Source organism: Scyliorhinus canicula, chromosome 14 (genome assembly GCF_902713615.1).
Source record: "Scyliorhinus canicula chromosome 14, sScyCan1.1, whole genome shotgun sequence".
Lineage (NCBI taxonomy): Eukaryota > Metazoa > Chordata > Chondrichthyes > Carcharhiniformes > Scyliorhinidae > Scyliorhinus > Scyliorhinus canicula.
The window spans coordinates 54,873,958-54,894,573 of record NC_052159.1 but is presented as its reverse complement, the minus strand read 5'-3'; the positions used below and the strand labels follow the sequence as shown (position 1 = coordinate 54,894,573).

General features: G+C 43.6%; 1 protein-coding gene across 1 annotated transcript in view; it reads right to left on the bottom strand.

Moving 5' to 3' along the window:
- micu2 (mitochondrial calcium uptake 2) overlaps positions 1-20,616 on the bottom strand; it is a 599,136-nt gene that overhangs the window by 165,613 nt on the left and 412,907 nt on the right. The window contains 2 exon segments of the mRNA XM_038818942.1: positions 1,377-1,452; positions 16,645-16,676. Of these exon segments, the coding sequence (XP_038674870.1) occupies positions 1,377-1,452; positions 16,645-16,676 (108 nt within the window).

Here is a 20,616-nt window from a genome sequence, read left to right as displayed (position 1 = left end):
AGTCCTCCACATCCACATTATAAGGCTTGAGCTTACCAAACCAGGGTATTTCCGGGCTTTTCTTTTTGCTTTGTTTCTTACCGGAGTTGTTGTCGGGGAGTTTCAGAAAGGCTGCTCAGAATCCTCTGTTTGATCCTTGTCGCCAATGTAATCATTTTTGGAGGCATTGAAAGGTCAAACTGGTTTATATTAAACTCAAAATGAAGCCTTTACCACGGCACACAAACTAACGTCCCAGCCCAGGACATTGGGAAGCTGCCAGTCTGGGCCATTTAAAGGTCCCGCTAACGAGGGCCAGCTGGTGGCACTCCGCCCGCTCACCACGGGAACTCATATTCTACGAAGCCCACGGGGAAATCAATGCGTGATCCTTGTGAGGGCTATCACAGTTTCATAACCACTTTTCTCACTCTCAAAGTGAATTTGACATGCCAACCTGTTATGATGACTCTTACCGAGGGGAACTTTACTATGGCATTATTAGAGTTAATGATATGACCACTTTATCTTGCTGGCATCAACCAAAAAAAAAGTGTATTTACTAATCAGTTAAATGCTCTTTAAAAAAAATGTACAATTGCCAACCGGGTACATTACAGTATAAGTGAAAGCCTGGACCTGTCCTTTGAGAAAAAGTCTGATCTCAATGGCATTCTACACCTTGTGTGTGTGCCAAAGGTGCTTAATTGGACCTGGGTTACCTTTTGATCGTGAATAGAAACGTGAAATTAATTGTGCATACATTAGAACACCTGACCTTGAGTTGGTTAAATTAAAATTTAAACAAAAGACAAATACCATAGATTTTGCGTCTAAGTAGACCTGGCATACAAGGCCATGTTCTTGGTCGCATAAATTTTATTTTTGAATATTCTCAGTGTGCAATTCAATCTCTCCTTTCAGCGAGGACATTCTATATTTGCATCGGTAATCATGCCTCAATTTTCCATCCCACAAATTAATATTTTACCTACCGATGCTTTATACCTGGGTGCAAGGGGTCAAGCAGGGAATATGGGCTGTGTTGCGAAGATGTGCGGGAGGTCAGGAGACATTCACACAGAGCAGACCCCACGTGGTGAACAACAAAGATGGCAATCACCCAGACACAGACACGGTTCATTTTATACTCGGATTATAAACTGACCCCTGCTTTTGGAGGGTTTGTTTTTGAGGTTTAAAAGGTCAACTTACAACCCAATAACTGCAGCAAAATACACTTGAGAAATAAATGCAGTCAACGTAACCACAACCAATTTTAAACATAAATTCTTAGCTGTCAGCAAAAAGACCTGCTTGTCTTGATGATAAATCTTTGAGCACAGATCTCTGGATGAATGATTAAAGATGGAACATTTCTAAATATTTAAACATACCTTTATCATTAAGGTCTCTGAACAGATTTGTACTTTGTTTCACAGTTGTAACTTGTGCCACCAATGCATCAATTTCCTGCAGGAAAAAAAAGCAGTTCGGGTGAGTATAATTGGGGGAAGAAAGTATCATAAATATAATTCTTACAGTTCTCTAAATAAGTTTGATTGTGTTTTTATTTGGAATCATGTTACTGGCTACTGAATAAATTCACTGAGCAGGAAAGGATAAGCATGTTGAACTTTTTACATTTAACTAGGAGCAATAATGAGGACTGGGGGGGGGGGGGGGGGGAAGATGCTCAAAGGTTGCAACATTATTTACCTGCAATCTTCTGAACAATAATGGTGTCATATTTGACCTCAATAGAGGGCGGTATGGTGGCGCAGTGGTTAGCACTGCTGCCTACGGCACCGAGGAACTGGTTTCGATCCCGACCTCGGGTCACTAACCGTGTGTAGTTTGCACATTCTCCCCGTTTCTGTGTGGGTCTCACTCCCACAACCTAAAGATGTGCAGGGTAGGTGGATTGGTCATGTTAAATTGTCCCTTAATTGGAAAAAAAAATGAATTGGGTACTCTAACCTCAAGATAAGCTTCCAACTGCAGATCCGTGCCAATACTAAAACCGCTTACTTCCACCTCAACATCACCCAACTCTACTCCAGCCTCAGCTCACCTTCTGCTGAAACCCTCATCCATGCCTCTGTCACCTCCGGACTTATCTATTCCAATGCATCCCTGTATGGCCTGCCATATTCTACCCCCTGTAAACTTGATGTCTTCCAAAACTCTGCTGCCTAAGTTCTTGCTGGCATCAAGTCTTGTTCATTCATCATCCAGAGCTTGTGGACCTATACTGGCCTCCAGTCAAGCAACACTTTGGTTTTAAAATGTTGACCCTTATTTTCAAACCCCTTACCACTCCCCACCCCCATCGCTGTAATTTCCTCCAGCTCCACAACCCTTTAACATATCTGTACTCATCTAATTCTGACCTCCTTGAGCAGCCAGGATTTTAAGTGCTCATTTGATGGTCATGCCTTCAGCTTCCAAAGTCCTAAGCTCAGGAATTAATTTCCTAAATCTCTATCCATTTGACCAAGCAGTAGATCATCTGCAGCAATACCACCTTATGTGGCGGGTTGGTGTCAAATATTGCTTTATAACTCTTCTGAAGTGCCCTGGCATGTTTTATTGCTTTAAAGACAGTGGTGTAGTTGCATTGTCACTGGATTAGTAAACCAGTGACCAGGGTAATACTTTGGGGATCTCGGTTCGAATCACATCATGGCAGATGATAAATTTTGAATTTAACAAAAATCTGGAATTAAAAGTCTAATGCTGGCCATGAAACTGTTGTTGATTGTCGTAAAAACCTTTCTGGTTGACTCATGTCCATTAGAGGAGGAAATCCGCTGCCCTTACCTGACCTACATGTGACTCCAGACTCACAGGAATATGGCTGACTGCTCTCTGAAGTGGCCGAGCAAGCCACTCAATTCAAGAGCATTTAGGGATGGGCAACAAAATGCTGGCCTTGTCAGCGGTCATCACATCCCATGAAAGAATAAAGAAGAAAAATAAGTACAAGTTGTTGTAGCACAGCCACAAGCTTCTGCCGTCTTGCTCTCATGTACTTGGGTTTCCAGCTCAATCACGTTTCCTGCTGTCGGGTTTTCCATGTTTTCAACGAGTTTCTTGCTGATTTACAAGGAACAGGGCCTGACAGACAGCCACCAGGAGTGAGGGAGTCGTGGACTGCTGCTGTGGCCAATGGAAAAGCACAACTAATACAATTGGTCCTGTGGCAACTTCATTACGCTAATAACATCAGTGTGATAAGAACAAATTAGGGCTAAGATTGGGGAATACTAAACTGTCAATTAGGCCCTAAGCCATTCGCACGTCAGTTTCTGAGATTTTTTAATGCTGGTTCAAAATCAATTCCGTCAAATCAGGTCCTGGTTCACAAAACTGACCACATGCTGAGGTTGAAACTGGTAAATTTTGCAGAATATTCACAAGTGGAGGACTGGACACATTACCATAAATGTGATTTGATAGAGGTATACAAGGTGATGAGAGGCATGGATAGAGTGGATAGCCAGAGACTTTTCCCCAGGAAATAGCTGTCATGAGAAGACATAATTTTAAGTTGATTGGAGGAATGTATAGGGGGGATGTCAGAGGTCGATTCTTTCCACAGAGAGTGGGGTGTGTGCGTGGAATGCACTGCCAGCGGAGGTGATGGAGTCAGAGTCATTCAGGTAATTTAAGCGACTCTTGGACAGTCACATGGACAACGGTAAACTGAAGGGGTGTAGGTTAGGTTGATCTTACATTTGGATAAGTGGTTGGCACAACATTGTAGGCCGAAGGGCCTGTACTGTGCTATACTGTTCCATGTTCTCTGTTCTAAATGTCTATTTTTTGTGACAAATCCATTTTCAGCTGTATAAATAGAAATACTCGAAGATATCACTCTTAAATACATCAACAAATACTTCTAAATTGAAAGAAAGAAATAACCAATTATGTTCTATGATGCTTGTGTTGGTTCAGAGAAGATTTTATACTTGTAATTATGCAAATGATTTTTGTTGGCATCTTGAACTGAAATCTAACCAGTGCAATTTTGAGCTCAAAAAGCAGAAACTCTATCCCATCATAGTACATGTTTTATATCATGTTATATTATCCAGTAAGGTTAAGGTGCCAAAGTCCGCCCTGCCCTTCTCCTACAGTGGATGAATCAAATTAATTAGCATACTTACAACAAAAGGTATTGCTAGACCATTTAGAATGATAAATGCAATATATGTGGGTGATAAAATGTAACAGAAAACCAGATAGTTTATTACTTTAGAACCAATATGGATTCAATAGTGTTTCTCTTGTTTGTAAATATAGATTTGGGTAAAATACATGCTGACACGTCTATTAGCACTTTTAATTTCAGGGTTTATGCAATACTACTAAGAGCTTGATTTTATTCAAGGTGAAATGGTTATTTTCCTGATTTTTGTGCAACTCAATTTAAACTTACTTAGGCCTGGAATGACATGTTTTAAATTTGACATGACTTTAGAGTCCTTGGTGTCGCCAGGTCGTTTTTTTAGCCTCCCTCTCTTGATTAGGGAACTTAAGGTGAAGGAATCCTTAGGGAGCAGTGACCACAATAGGATAGAATTTACCCTGCAGTTTGAGAGGGAGAATCTGGAATCAGATGTACCGGTATTACAATTAAATAAGGGTAACTACAAATACATTAGGGAGCAGCTGGCCAGAGTTGATTGGAAAAGGAGCCTAGCAGGAAAGACAGTGGAACAGCAATGGCAGGAGTTTTTTGGGGGGGTTTATACAGGAGGCACTACAGAAATTCATCCCAAGGAGGAGAAAAACATGTTGCAAGGCATCCATGGCTGAGGAGGGAAGTCAAGGACAGCAGAAAAGCAAAAGAAAAAGCATACAAAGTGGCGAGGATTAGTGGCAAGCCAGAGGATTGGGAAGCCTTTAAAAGCGAACAGAGGACAACTAAAAAAGCAATAAGAGTGGAGAAGATGAAATATGAGTGCAAGCTAGCTAGTAATATAAAAGAAGATAGGGCAGCACGGTAGCATTGTGGATAGCACAATCGCTTCACAGCTCCAGGGTCCCAGGTTCGATTCCGGCTTGGGTCACTGTCTGTGCGGAGTCTGCACATCCTCTCCATGTGTGCGTGGGTTTCCTCCGGGTGTTCCGGTTTCCTCCCACAGTTACAAAGATGTGCAGGTTAGGTGGATTGGTCATGATAAATTGCCCTTAGTGTCCAAAATTGCCCTTACTGTTGGGTGGGGTTACTGGGTTATGGGGATAGGGTGGAGGTGTTGACCTTGGGTAAACTGCTCTTTCCAAGAGCCGGTGCAGACTCGATGGGCTGAATGGCCACCTTCCGCACTGTAAATGCTATGATATCAAAGGTAAGAGAGGGGCAAAAATAAACATTGGACCACTGGAAAATGTGGCTGGAGAAGTAATAATAAGAAACAAAGAAATGGCAGAGGAACTGAATAGTAACTTTACATCAGTCTTCATGGTGGAAGACACCAGTGGGATGCCAGAGCTCCAGGAGAACCAGGGGGAAGAGGTGAGTGCAGTGGCCATCACTAAGGAGAAGGTTCTGGCGAAACTGAAAGGTCTGAAGGTGGATAAATCACCTGGACCAGATGGACTACACCCCAGGGTCCTAAAAGGGATAGCTGAGGAGATTGTGGAAGCATTGGTGGTGATCTTTCAGAAATCGCTGGAGGCAGGAAGGGTCCCAGAGGACTGGAAAGTAGTTAATGTAACACCTCCGTTTAAGAAGGGAGGCAGAAGACGGAAAATTATAGGCCGGTTAGCCTGACTTTGGTCATTGGTAAGATTTTAGAGTCCATTGTTAAAGATGAGATTGCGGAGTACCTTGCATGATAAAATAGGACTGAGTCAGCACGGCTTTGTCAAAGGGAGGTCATGTCTGACAAATCTGTTAGAGTTCTTTGAGGAAGTAACAAGGAAGTTAGACAAAGGAGAACCAGTGGACGTGATTTATTTAGATTCTCAGAAGGCCTATGACAAGGTTCCCCACAGGAGACTGTTAAATAAGTTAAGAGCCCATGGTGTTCAGGGTAAGATCCTGGCATGGATAGAGGATTGGCTGACTGGCAGAAGGCAGAGTGGGGATAAAGGGGTCTTTTTCAGGCTGGCAGCCGGTGACTAGTGGTGTGCCTCAGGGGTCTGTACTGGGATCACAACTTTTCACACTAAGGTTCTGGATGAAGGAACTGAAGGCACTGTTGCCAAGTTTGTAGATGATACAAAGATCTGTAAAGGGACAGGTAGTATTAGGGAATCAGGCGGGCTGCAGAAGGACTTGGACAAGCTAGGAGAGTGGGCAAAGAAGTGGCAGATTGAACACAATGTTGGAAAGTGTGAGTTTAAGCACTTTAGAAGGAGGAATTTAGGCATAAGCTATTTTCTAAATGGGAAAATGCTGAGGAAATCAGAAGCACAAAGGGATTTGGGAGTTCTTGTTCACGATTCTCTTAAGGTTAATGTGTAGGTTCAATCGGCTGTTAGGAAGGCAAATGCAATGTTCGTATTCATGTCGAGAGGGCTAGAGTACAAGAGCAGGGATATACTTCTGAGGCTGTATAAGGCTCTGATCAGACCCCATTTGGAGTATTGTGAGCAGTTACGGGCCCCGTATATAAGGAAGGATGTGCTGGCCTTGGAAAGGGTCCAGAGGAGGTTCACAAGAAGGATCCCTGGAATGAAGAGCTTATCCTATGAGGAACGGTTGAGGACTCTGGGTCTGTGCTTGTTGGAGTTTAGAAGGATGAGGGGGGATCTTATTGAAACTTACAGGATACTGTGAGGCCTGGATAGAGTGGATGTGGAGAGAATGTTTCCACTTGTAGGAAAAACTAGAACCAGAGGACACCATCTCAGACTAAAGGGATGAACCTTTAAAACAGAGATGAGGAGGAATTTCTTCAGCCAGACGGTGGTGAATCTGTGGAATCTGTAGGCTGTGGAGGCCAAATCACTGAGTGTCTTTAAGACAGAGATAAATAGGTTCTTGATTAATAAGGGGATCAGGGGTTATAGAGAGAAGATTGGGGATGAGAAAAATATCAGCCATGGACCGATGTCCCCAAATTCTGCTCCTATATCTTATGGTCTTATGGTCTCTCTACCTCCCCATCAAAGCAGTGTCTTACATGGTCGAAATTCTTTCAAATGAAACCAAGATCCCACGAATTGTGTGTCAGCACAAACATGTTCGTTCTACTCACTGAGCTAAGGATGAATCATCAAGTGTTCTTTTAAGTTCTGGTTTATTCAGTAGTAAAGTACAGGTACTGTGCTACTTACATGGCATATTTTTAGATCCTTTTGTTCAATGCAAAGTATTGCTTCTTACAAAAAGGGGGGTACGCATGTGACATGAGAAGGAGACTTCAGCAAAAACATATCTGGGAACCTCTCTCTCCCAGGCAATTTGTTGAAACTAAATTGACTGAGTTCCACCCCATATGAGTCGACACATATGTTAACAATAGAACAACCAATTAAAAGCACTTCTCCGGGGGCGAGTGATAGGGTGCTATCAGGGGTCTGGGTCGGGGAGGGGAAGATCTCGGACATTTATAAGATTATGCAGGAGGTGGAGGAGGTACCAGTAAAGGAGTTGAAAGACAAGTGGGAGGTAGAGCTGGGGGAACAGATAGAGGATGGGACATGGGCAGACGCCCTAGAGAGGGTCAACTCGTCGTCGTCATGTGCGAGACTGAGTCTCATTCAATTTAAGGTACTGCATAGAGCCCACATGACGGGGACAAGGATGAGTCGGTTTTTCGGGGGTGAAGACAGGTGTGTCAGATGTTCGGGAAGCCCTGCGAATCATGCACACATGTTTTGGGCATGTCCGGCACTGGAGGAGTTCTGGAAGGGGGTGGCAGGGACGGTGTCGAGAGTGGTGGGGTCCAGGGTCAAGCCAGGATGGGGACTTGCGATCTTCGGGGTTGGGGTGGAGCCGGGGGTACAGGAGGCGAGGGAGGCTGGAATATTAGCCTTTGCGTCCTTGGTGGCTCGGAGGAGGATCTTGATTCAGTGGAGGGACGCAAGGCCTCCAAGTGTTAACACCTGGTTAAACAACATGGCAAACTTCATCCAATTGGAAAGAATCAAATTCGCCCTGAGAGGGTCGGTGCAGGGGTTTTTCAGGCGATGGCAACCCTTCCTGGACCTCTTAGATCAGAGATAGAAACTGAGGTCGTGACAGCAGCAACCCGGGAGGGGAGGGGAGGGCGGGAGGGAGGGGGGGGGGACGGGGGGGACAACAACGAAGGAAATACGGTAGCGGTGGTGGCACGGGCAGGGCCTGCCCGAGGACACTGCCAGAAATGATAAGTTGGCCTGACTGTCGGTTCGCCGGCAGAGAGGGGGGGGGGGGGGGGGGGGGACGACGCGCGAGTAGGGGGTGGGGGGGACTTTTTGTTAAGTAGGGGGGTTTGACTCTGTTTTGATATAATTTAAATTTAAATGTAGGGGGGGTTAAAATGTTTGTATTTTGAAAAATTTCTTCAATAAAAATTATTTAAAAAAAAAAAGCACTTCTCCAAGGCACAAACTAGTTAAAACACCATCATTCAAACTAACATTACACGTTTATTGCAGTATTACTTCCAGAAATTATTCTGCAATAGTGCCCGAGGGTCGTGATACTGTGTAAAGCACCCTGTTGATATCACAAGGTGGAATCCGCAGCAGCCAAAACATTTAAAAAAAGGACATGTGCAGCTGCTTTTCAATTCTGCTTTGTTTCTGGTTACTATAGATCATCCACTGGTTGGACAAGACTGGAAAGTGTGAAACTCTTTCACTGTCAGGATGGAGCATTCTGCCCACTTGCTGTCAAAGTGGATATCATGTACCTTGTAAAATCTTCTTTAATTTGGAATGATGTGCACTGTGCATATACCATAGATATAAAGTCTGAACTGATTAGTTCTTGAAAAATCATTTGCAATGCATACACGTAGGAAAAAAGCTGAACATAAATTTTTGTTAGGTAGAGATTGGACTTCCTATTCCCGTGCTGTACAGAGCCTGAGAAGCTAAACTGAAACTGAATAATTCTCCCTCCTACAACCTATCATTCGGAAGGGTCTTTGAGAGTAAAGGGGTGCAGGTGTTGTAATGATATGTATATAGGCATAACACTAAAGAGTTAATTATTACATCTCCATGTAATGTAAACACTAGGGGGCACCACCAGTTCCCAGTATAAATATCAAAGCTCAGGAAATCTTGGGTAGTTTAGTGGTTAGCAGAGGAGAGAGATAGATCACAACTCGAGGACTAGTTAGGTTAGAGAGAATTAGCACATGTACTTTATTAGTTAATACTTAATCATAGATTATAGTTTACCAGACTCAGTCAGTGCTTTATTAACAGTTACAACTCAGTAGAGTGTGCAAACTCAATTTAATTTAATCGTTATTCAATACAACAGTTTTGCTTCGAGTTAAAGACTGGTGGTTTCTTGATCATCACACCAGCAGACTATTTTGGATCACGAGGCAATGATTAATGACATATTACCACAAAGTGTAATATAACAGTGTTATATGAGGAGGCTCGTATGACTTAAAAGAATAAAAAAGTCCAATAAGACAGATAATCTGCTTTTTTCTTCATTTTGCATTTTCCAAACTCTATGAGTACCACATTTGCATAATTCTGGGTTAGGTAGGAACCATGCTACCAGATCTCAGAACCAGGAGGAAATTATTCTTCAACAATGCCTCAGGGTTGTGATATTGTTTAAACCATCTTGTTGATGGCACTATAGATAAATATTGCTTAGTACAGTATGAGGATTTCTTTAACAGGCAATCTGCAAATATTGTTAATCAGAACCTTATTCAGAGATTGCCTCGGTTGACAGCATTCTGGATCAGAGTGTTGTGGGTTTAATCTTCATACCTGGATTTGAGTATGTTATCCAAGTTGATGTGTCAATGCAGGGATGACAGCTATTTTGACAAATTGGAGAAGCTGGGGTTGTTCTTAGAGGAGAGAAGAATGAGAGTGTTATGAATATGAGGTGTTATAAGATAATTATGTTTTGGATGTCTTTGTATTTCAAGGAGAAATGGAGAGTCATGTGATCTGCTATGTTTGCATCTGATAAGAAGTCTGTGTAACTTAGTTATCATGGGAACAGAGGGTGCTCAGGGGAGGCTATTGAAATGTATGTGCATTTCACTCTTGAAAACAAAGGCACGAGCAGTTCGGCTAAATGGGAGCATATTTTCTCAAGAGTTATTTTGGACAGAGAGGGGTTTGTTAGAGAGAGAAAAGATTGCAGCTAGTGTAGTTAGGGGAGAGTGATGTACTGCCTTTCTGTGGATTACCAAGCAGAATGTGGGAGAAACATGGACCGGGATACTCCGGTATCTGGTGGGGCGGGCCGTACCGGCGCCAAGGAGTGGCGTGAACCACTCCAGTGTCGGGCCGCCCGGAGGTTGCGGAATCCTCTGCATCGGAGTGGGTGGCACAGCGCCAACTGGCGCCGAAGGGCCTCCGCCAGCTGGCACGAGTTGGCGCATGCGCAGAACCGCTGGCATATTTCCTGCCCATGCGCAGGGGTTTTCTTCTCTGCGCCGACTATGGCGGAGCGTTACACAGGCCGACGCGGAGGGAAAGAGTGCCCCATGGCACAGGCCCGCCCGCAAATCGGTGGGCCCCGATCATGGGCCGAGCCACTGTGGGGCCCCCCCCCGAGGACCCCGCTAACCGCCCACAGAGCCAGGTCCCGCCGGTACGTATCAGGTCTAATCCACACCAGCGGGACTGGCCGAAAACAGGCGGCCACTCGGCCCATCGGGGACCAGAGAATCGCTGGGGGTGGGTCACTGTCGACGGCCCCCGACCGGCGCGGCTCGATTCCCGCCCCCGCGAAAAAACTGGCGCCGGAGAATTTGGCAGCCGGTGTCGGAGCGGCGGGAAGGGTTTTACGTCCCCCCCCCCCCCCCCCCCCCGGGCGATTCTCCGACCCAGCGGGGGTAGGAGAATCCCGCCCATGATCTCTGGTCAAGGAGATGCATCCCATGGCAATCTAATGAATCCAGAAAACTCATCCAGGTATAGCTGTAGGGAAGGAATCGCCAGGAGTAGGCCTCACTGCTGGAAGTTGGTCAGGACTTCTCTGGAAACTGAGAGAAGCACCTTCTGACTGCTACTCTACATTATGGCTTGAAGAAATGGGGAGGAGCAAACCCATTGGAGGCTGGCAGTTATCGTGGGCTGGTTTCTGTAAAAACAGAACTGTCTGTCGACAGTTAGCAGTAAGGAGGTTGGTTTTTGATCTTGTTAAAAAATTAAAGGCGGGATTTATTTTCTGTAGTTTAGAGTAATATCAAGTTAATGTTGCCATTAATAAGTTGCAGTAAAAATCTCTTGCTGTGAAATATCTTCAAGTCGGTCGCTAGGAATTCAAAGTTATCAGTGTCTATGGGGAACTTCACAAGCGGAGATTTGATAGACATGTTCAAAATCATGAAGCATCTAGACAAAGTAGATCAAGATAAACTGTTTCCATTGGCGAAAGGGTTGAGAACTAGAGGACATTGAGTTGAAAAGCAAAATAACCAATGATGACATGTTGTGTAGTGAGTAGTTTGATCAGAAATGCAATGAGAGTGTGATGGAAGTAGATTCAATTGTGGCTTTCAAAAGGGAAGTGGATAAAGCACCTGAGGAAAAAGAAAAAGCGCAGGGCTATTGAGAAAGGGCAGGGTCAATCTTGCAGAGAGCTGGAACTGACACAACGAGCCCCCTTCTGTGTTGGAACCATTCAGTGATTGTAAGCTACAGTTCTGACTGGCATGGTGGCAGATTAAATGATCGAGCAGCAACTGTTACTTCAAAGGAAACTGGGAACCATCTTTAGGGTTCAATTCCAGATGAATCAGGATACTGAATCAAACATGGTTAAATTATGTTTAATCATTTTAAAAAGTTAAAATTCACATGTACTCATTTTAATTGACTGAAATATTAAGGAAAAGGTTACAATTGGGACTGAGCACAATCTACTGCATATATCTTGTGGTTGGGGTAGGGGTAGTCTTGTTAAATCAAGGGTACTCAGAAAATACAGAGTATGTGTGTGCTCTCAGCTACGTCACTCAGATCTCTGGGTGGTGCCATTAAAAAAGTTGCCAAGTTGGGAGTTATTGATTGAGCATGGGAAGAGTCACCAGAATGGATTTCTGCTTTTCATTGACAGCCTGGTCAATGAACGCAAATTTGGATGGCTCTTTTTAGAAGGTTCCAGAAATTCCTCGACATGCCCTCAGAAAACACTTTCCCTGTTGCTGGGTTTCTCATGTTGGCAAAAAACTGAAGTACAGTCACTCAAACTGTGATGGCACTATATTAAGGGTATGCCAAATTTTAAGCGGTTTTATGTGCTTACTGTCCCGTTAGATCGGACAGAAAATAAATCACCATCAGCCTGACTACAGTATAAAAGTATCATTTTCTTTCTCTGTTTTTCTCTGTGAGCCCCAGCTGATCACATGCTGGCTTCTAATACTAATAATAAACTTTATTAGAATTCAGAATGTCCAATTCACCTAACAAGCATGTCTTTTGGGACTTGTGGGAGGAAACCGGAGCACCAGTAGGAAACCCACACAGACACGGCGAGAACATGCAGATTCTGCACAGTCAGTGACCCAAGCCGGGAATCGAAACCGGGTCACTGAAGGTTTCTGAGTAGTTATAAAGCAAACAAAGCTAACACGTCATGGAACGTAACACCCTTTTGCATCGTAGAAATATTTCAGTCAAGCCAACACAGTGGTCTCTCGCGGACGATGTTCTCTAACCTGGCTAGTTATGAACATAGGCACCTGTTTTCAACTTCTAATCTTCTATCTGGTGCTAACGGCCTTTGTGTTACCTGTTCCAACACACAATCATTTTCAGCGAGGGGTCTCGTTTCATAAACTAAAACCAGTGCCACATGACTGAGACCTGAGCTGTCTGAATTCCTTTAATTAATAAGCTTTTGGAAGTTATAGGCAGCTACTGTTTGACCTCAGGACTCCAGGCATAAGGCTGCGCTGAGTACCATCTTACCATCAAACAGGTGGCAGCAGAAAGACCTCAGGCCCTCATCAAATCTCATTCCTGGAAAGATGTACCACCCTGCAACAGCCAACTTCCCCTCTGGATAAATATTCCATTGGACTTTTGATTATTAATTCTGGACACGCATAAAATCCTCGCTTGTATTTTATTGTCACCTGGCTCTGATCCTCCTTCTTTTCCCTTACCCCCTCTCGATATTGCATGAGTACAAAAGGGGTGGACATTGTGAAACCCCTCTCCCACGTGTGTGTAGAAATAAACCAACCCTTTTTGTTTTATCCTACCACGAATTTGCTGTGCAAGTTATTCATAGAGGATGGAACACTCCAGATTTGAGGGTTGGGAAAATACGCCACTACTTATAAAGGGGCAAAATCATAGAATCATAGAATGCCTACAGTACAGAAAGAGGCCATTTGGCCCATCGAGTCTGCACCGACCCTTTGAAAGACCAACCTACCTAGGCCCTATTCCCTGCCCTGTAACCTCACTTTAAGGAGCAATTTACCATGTCCAATCCACCTAACCCGCACGTCTTTGGACTGTGGGAGGAAACCGGAGGACCTGGAGGAAAACCGGGGAGAAAGTGCAAACTCCACACAGACTGTGACCCAAGGTGAGAATCGAACCCGGGTCCCTGAAGCTGTGAGCAGCAGTGTTAACCAATGTGCCAAACACCTTTAAAAAGCCAAAGCATCTTTCTGTTTACGGATGGGTAACGAGAGGGGAAATCAGGGTATTTTAAATGAATGCCCTGTAACATTAATGCAGCTGCATATAAATTGACGTTTGTGTAACTGTGGTCAATGGAAGCGTGACCACAATTAACTCAGCTATTTAATGCTGACAGTAATTGTACTTGGGACTGATGCGACCATCAATTCATTAAGAGACACGAGTTGAAGTAAACTGTGGCTTTAATCGACTTACAACTGAGCCTGCCTGGGACTAGCTGAACTGAAGGCAGGCTCGCAAGACCGCAGCACATTATACTTCCTGCTGGGGGTGGAGCCAAGGGCGGAGCCCTGTACATGCTCCTCATCTCCCCCTGTGGGCAGAGCCACGCAACGGCTCACAGATGGAGCCCACAGGGACACAGTAATATACAGTGTGGATTTATTTTTTTTTTAAATCATTTTTATTGGAATTTTTTACAGAAAATATAAAACATAACGACAAACAATGAAATGCAACAAAATAACCCATAATAACTGTAACACCCCCCAGACCGTATCGACACATGTATCACATCCCCCCACCCCCCCAACCCCAATGAACAACAAAAGAACTTAAAAATAAATTAAAATTAAATAAACAAACATAGTCATCGTTCCCCCCCCCCCCCCCCCCACCCCCCCCCCCCCCCCCCCCCCGGGTTGCTGCTGCTACTGTCCCAGTACCTTATTGTTGAGCCAGAAGGTTGAGGAAAGGTTGCCACCGCCTAAAGAACCCTTGTACCGACTCTCTCAGGGCAAATTTGACCTTCTCTAGCTTAATGAAACCCGCCATGTCATTGATCCAGGTCTCCACGCTTGGGGGCCTCGCATCCTTCCATTGTAGCAAGATCCTTCGCCGGGCTACTAGGGACGCAAAGGCCAGCACACCGGCCTCTTTCGCCTCCTGCACTCCCGGCTCCACCCCAACCCCAAAAATCGCGAGTCCCCATCCTGGCTTGACCCTGGATCCCACCACCCTCGACACCGTCCTCGCCACCCCCTTCCAGAACTCCTCCAGTGCTGGGCATGCCCAGAACATATGGGCATGGTTCGCTGGACTTCCCGAGCACCTGACACACCTGTCTTCACCCCCAAAGAACCTACTCATCCTCGTCCCAGTCATGTGGGCCCGGTGCAGCACCTTGAATTGGATGAGACTAAGCCGCGCACACGAGGAGGAAGAATTAACCCTATCCAGGGCATCAGCCCATGTCCCGTCTTCGATCTGTTCCCCCAGTTCCCCCTCCCATTTAGCTTTCAGCTCCTCTACTGACGCCTTCTCCGCCTCCTGCATTACCTTGTAGATATCAGATATCTTCCCCTCTCCGACCCAGACCCCCGAAAGCACCCTGTCACTCACCCCCCTTGCGGGAAGCGAAGGGAATCCCTCCACCTGCCGTCTAGCAAATGCGTTTACCTGCAGATACCTGAACATGTTTCCGGGGGGAGCCCAAATTTCTCCTCCAACTCCCCCAGGCTCGCAAACCTCCCATCAATAAACAGGTCCCTCAGCTGTCTGATGCCCGCTCTGTGCGAACCCTGAAATCCCCAATCAATGTTCCCCGGGATGAACCTATGGTTAACAGTGTGGATTTATAGGTTATACAATCACCACAGGGACATGTCTTTATCTGTTGGCAGGAAAGTAATCGGGTATTAATTTTGTTCCACACTGCCAATGCATCAGCTATCAAAGACAGTGTTGAGACTGCCTATGGACGTGGCAACTGGTTCCACCCTACAAATCTAAACCCAAATCAATAGTAGAGAGATTGGCAGTTTTTGGGAAAAAAATTATTTACTTAAATGTTTGCGCTGCTTGACTTTTTCAATGATGTCAGCTGTTAGAAAGAAATAAGTTGCATTTATATAGCATCTTTCACAATCCCAGAGTGTCCATAGTGTTTTCTAATTAATGATGTACTTTTTAGGTTGTAGGAAACGTGGCAGCCAATTTGTCCACAGCAAACTCTCAATCTATTTGCCATCTATGTTGATGGAAGGATAAATATTTGTCAGGAGACCAGAGAGAACTCTTCTGGTTTCCTTTGCAAGAGTGCTATGGGATGTTTAGGTTCAGTTGAGGTGGCAGGCAGGATCGTGACTTATTTCCAGACAAGCCAAATTTGGAAGACATATAATGGCATAGATAAATAGTTCAATATTTTGCCAATTTTACTTTTCAACTGTTTCATCAATAATATTCAATTACTTGTTACAGTAATTTTTTGTCTCAAATTTAAAGAATTTCCTGGTACTTGGGGCTTTGGAGCAGGAGTTGGCCATTCGTCCCTTCAAGCTTGCTCCACCATTCAATTTGATCATGGCTGTTATGCTTGTGAACTCAGCTCCATTGTCCTGTCTGCCCTCTATAACCCTCTACTCCCTCACCTAACAAAAAACTATCTTATTCAGCCTCGAATAAATTTAAAGACCCAACCTCCACTTCCTTCTGGGGAAGAGAATTCCACACTCTAAATGATCCTCTGAGGGGAAAAAAAATCTCTTCACCCCATCTTAAAAGGGAGACCTCTTATTCATAAACCCACTGTATGCCTCCATGTTCTAGTTTCCTCGACAAGAGGAATCACCCTCCCTATCCAGCCCCCTCAATATCTTATATATTTCTTTTTTTAAAATAAACATTTTATTGAGGCACTTCTTTGGCATTGTGGCAGCAACAAAATCAACAATGTACAATATTTTACATATTTCCATAAGATCACTTCTCATTCTTCCAAACTCTAATAGACACTGGCCTAACTTGTTCAACCTTTCTTCACTGGAAGTATGCATCTTATTGATTTGATGGAAAATAACATTAAATCAAACTTGAATACCGGTGCTTATATGTATGACTCACCTGCTTTGTTAATTTCCTTTTATCCATTTTACCTGGAGGTAAAATAAAATAATATTTAGCCAAATGTGTAAACATAAACACAGCATAAAGAGAATACATTACAAAGTAATGGTTAGTCTGCTGAGAGGATGTCCTAAAAAATAAGCAGTGTGCAGTTTTAATCACTACCTCAGGAGAAAATAAGGTCTAGATTTAGACAAATCACCTGGAAACAACTGAATTTGTTTCTAGATTCTGTCTCACCAACTGAAATGATGAGAGATGGATCTTTATCAGTTTGTCAGTTAATATGAAACACTGCAGGCTACACATAGGTTTCTCGCAAAAGAGCTGTTGCAAGTCGGTGACCACTTTGGGTATGACATTGTTAATGCTCCATTAAACTAAACTTAATCAGCCCTTCCTTCAAGAACACACAATTTTTCAAAATATTATGTATACAGCAATCTTCGTCCTGTTATGAATGCACCTTCAGGTGTTGTCAAAAATATAAACAATGGGGCCAATCCAACAATGCAGGACACATGAATTTTGTGCAGCGGAGTGGAATGTCTCTCCAGGTTGTCGTCAGCCAATCATTGGCTGTCCTCACCACTAAGCAAGGCAGGAGGCAATGAAGACTTAAGGAAGGAGAAAAGAGGATGAAAATAAATAAAATTTAAAAGCAATCACTTCTCCATCGCAAAATCGTTTCAAGACCAATGGTTTCATTAATCTTGAATTTAATTTCATTTTCAATGACTAGAACCAAGAGTTATGGTTTCATATTTCAACTTGCTGTCAAGCTTTTAGTGTTTACCAAGGAACAATGCCATAGTTACCAACTACGGGCAGTGTGTCAACTGTGGCTCACTTGGTAGCACACTTGCTTCTGAATCAGAAGGTTCTGGGTTCAAGTCCCACTTTACAGCTTGAGCACAAAACTCCAGACTGACCCTCCAGTGCAGTATTGTGGGAGCACTGTACTGACAGGGGCGCTTTTATTTCGAATGAGACATTAAGTTGGGGTCCATCTGTTTGCTTGGGTAGATGCAAAAGATCCTGTGGTACTGAGGGAAGGGCAGGGGAGTCTCTCGGTGCCCTGCTCCTTATTTATCAATGATATGGAGATGCCGGCGTTGGACTGGGGTCGGCACAGTAAGAAGTCTTACAACACCAGGTTAAAGTCCAACAGGTTCATTTAGTATCACTAGCTTTCGGTGTGCAGCTCCTTCATCAGGTGAGTTTGTCAGGACACATCTGATGACGGAGTTGTGCTCCGAAAGCTAGTGATTCCAAAATAAACCAGTTGGACATTAACCTGGTGTTGTAAGACTTCTTACTTATTTATCAAGAAACATCACAAAATGGATTATCTGGTCATTATCACATTGCTGCTTGTGGGAGTTGAGGTTTAGACTTAGAAGACTTCCCACTCGAGATGCATGAGGCAGACAAAGCACATGCTCACCCTGTTTTCCGTAACTAGTTTTGCCTGGAACTGATTGCTAGCCTGAAGCCAGAGGGTGAAGCTTGAGAGATGCCACTCCCGCATCAAGTCTGGCTCACCATGAGTCTCCCCTCCTCTTACTACCTGCCACAGGCATGTTGGAAGAATTTGCAGGTTTATAATCAACCTGTTTTGCCGCGCCCACCTTCCATAGCCATCAACTCTTGGAGTGGGCCTCGAATCAAGCTTCTGGCTCAGAGGTAGGGACATTAGCCACTGCCCACAATAACTCCCCTAGTGGGAGTTTGCTGAGCACAAACTGTCTACCGGGTTTCTCACATCACAACAGAGACTACACTTCCAAAAATAAATTAGTTAGCTATAAAATGCTGAGACATCTGGTGCTCATGAAAAGTGCCATATCATAACAATTCTTTATTTTTTTCAAGGATAACAGTGATGTAGTAGAAAGTCTGTCAAAAGTATGAGCTTTTATAGAGAAATCAAGGTGAAAATCCACGACCCGTAATGCAAAACATCACCAAGTTGAAGAGTATGAGTTACATGAGGAAGTGGCGATGCCTAATTGGGATTTCTCAGTCTGGGGTTTATCAGTCTGCGGATCATGGGTTAAAGCAAAGTCTGAATCAACTAAGGAGCTCGATAGTTGGAAACAATAAGGAAGTCAGGTTTGGTGTCTTTCCACACAAGGATGTAGGGAGGAGAGGAGTCTAGAAGGAATAATAGAATTATACAACGCAAGTCAAAAACAAACTCATTATTCACAAAACCACAATGATTATGATCAATTAGCTTCTTAATTTTGCCTACAGCGCCATCATTCCACTGTAAACAATACCTTGCCAGTAATCACGAGAACTAGCGAGACATTTCTGCCAGGTTACTGGACCAAACACAACCAAATGAAAGTGGTAAGGGATGTAAACACCAAACTTTCCCACGCTGACTAGGTAAACTGTTCAACTGGTTTAATTACGAAATAATGTTCAAAATGTTAAAATTAAATTCATCATAACATATTTACGGTTGACTAGCATTCAACCTATCTGGCTGCAAACAGCCTGGTATGGCAACTGCTTGGCCCAAGACCGCACGACACTCAGAGAGTCGTGAACTCAGCCCAGTCCATCACACGAACCTGCCTCCCATCCATTGACTCTATCTACACCTCCCGCTACCTGGGGAAAGCGGGCAGCATAATCAAAGACCCCTCCCACCCGGCTTTTACTCACTCTTCCAACTTCTTCCATCGGGCAGGAAACACAAAAGTCTGAGAACACGCACGATCAGACCCAAAAACAGCTTCTTCCCCACTGTTACCAGACTCCTAAACGACCCTCTAATGGACTGACCTCATTAACACTACACCCCTGTACGCTTCACCCGATGCTGATGTTATCTAGTTACATTGTGTAGTCCAATTATGTACTTTCTTTTATTTCCTTTTCTTTTCATGTACTTAATGATCTGTTGAGCTGCTCGCAGAAAAATACTTTTCACTTGGTACACGTGACAATAAACAAATCTAATCCAATCCAATCCAATCTGCTTGCAACTTTATCTATTTGAAAGGGACAAGCATTACCCACTTAAACTCTCATTCTTCATTTCACCAAGTCATCGTACAGACACAAATCCCCAAAGATGAAAACCACTACTGGGGGGAGAGCCTACTGACTGCAGATGTAAAGTTATGGGAAGTTATTATTAAACAAAAATGTTTACAAATGTATGATTTTTAAAGTCAGATATCCTGAATCAACATCTGCTCTCTGAACACAGATGACAACTTATTGCACTGTTGTCCCATGGGTAATAACTCAATGTATTTGTCCCCCCAGTCAGGTCTTTGCCAGGGGTCCATAAATGCTTTGAATAAACATGACCTGTTTTAGCCCCTATTCATCAAATGTATTTGTTATGTTACAGAAATATATCCAAATGATTTAGATACAATATGTTCCATGCTCCTTTACAATAGTTCGCAATCAGTAAAGTTTCTCTTCCCACCATTAAATTAATTGCTTTTCATTTTTGAACTGCTTCCCCAACAAACCTATTAAAAATAATTAACATTCTTTAAATTCTTCACGGAAAAATAATGAATTTTCTCCCCTGTTCTAATAGCGCAATGGCGCTGTCGTTTGCACGCCAGATGCGTCATTCATCACAATTTAAATCTGACAATTACTGCCAGCACTGTCCAGACAAACTTATTATGTTGATATTATGAAAGCGTGACTTTACTAAAACTGGATTATCCACAATCAAGTCATGGCCTGTTACATGCCAGGATTTGTAATGCACTCTTACTTGGAATAAATAGCCTATGTCTCGTACCAGAACAAAGATACCATTAAGCATGATAATCATGTGCAAAAAAAAATGTTATCAAATTTTTCCAATAAGGTGGTTTCCAGTTTGTGGATTCAAGTAGGTTTTCTATTTTGTAATTATTTTTGGGTTTTTGACAGCACACCATTTGATAATTGCAATTTCCTGATCTTTGAATTTCTTTCGTT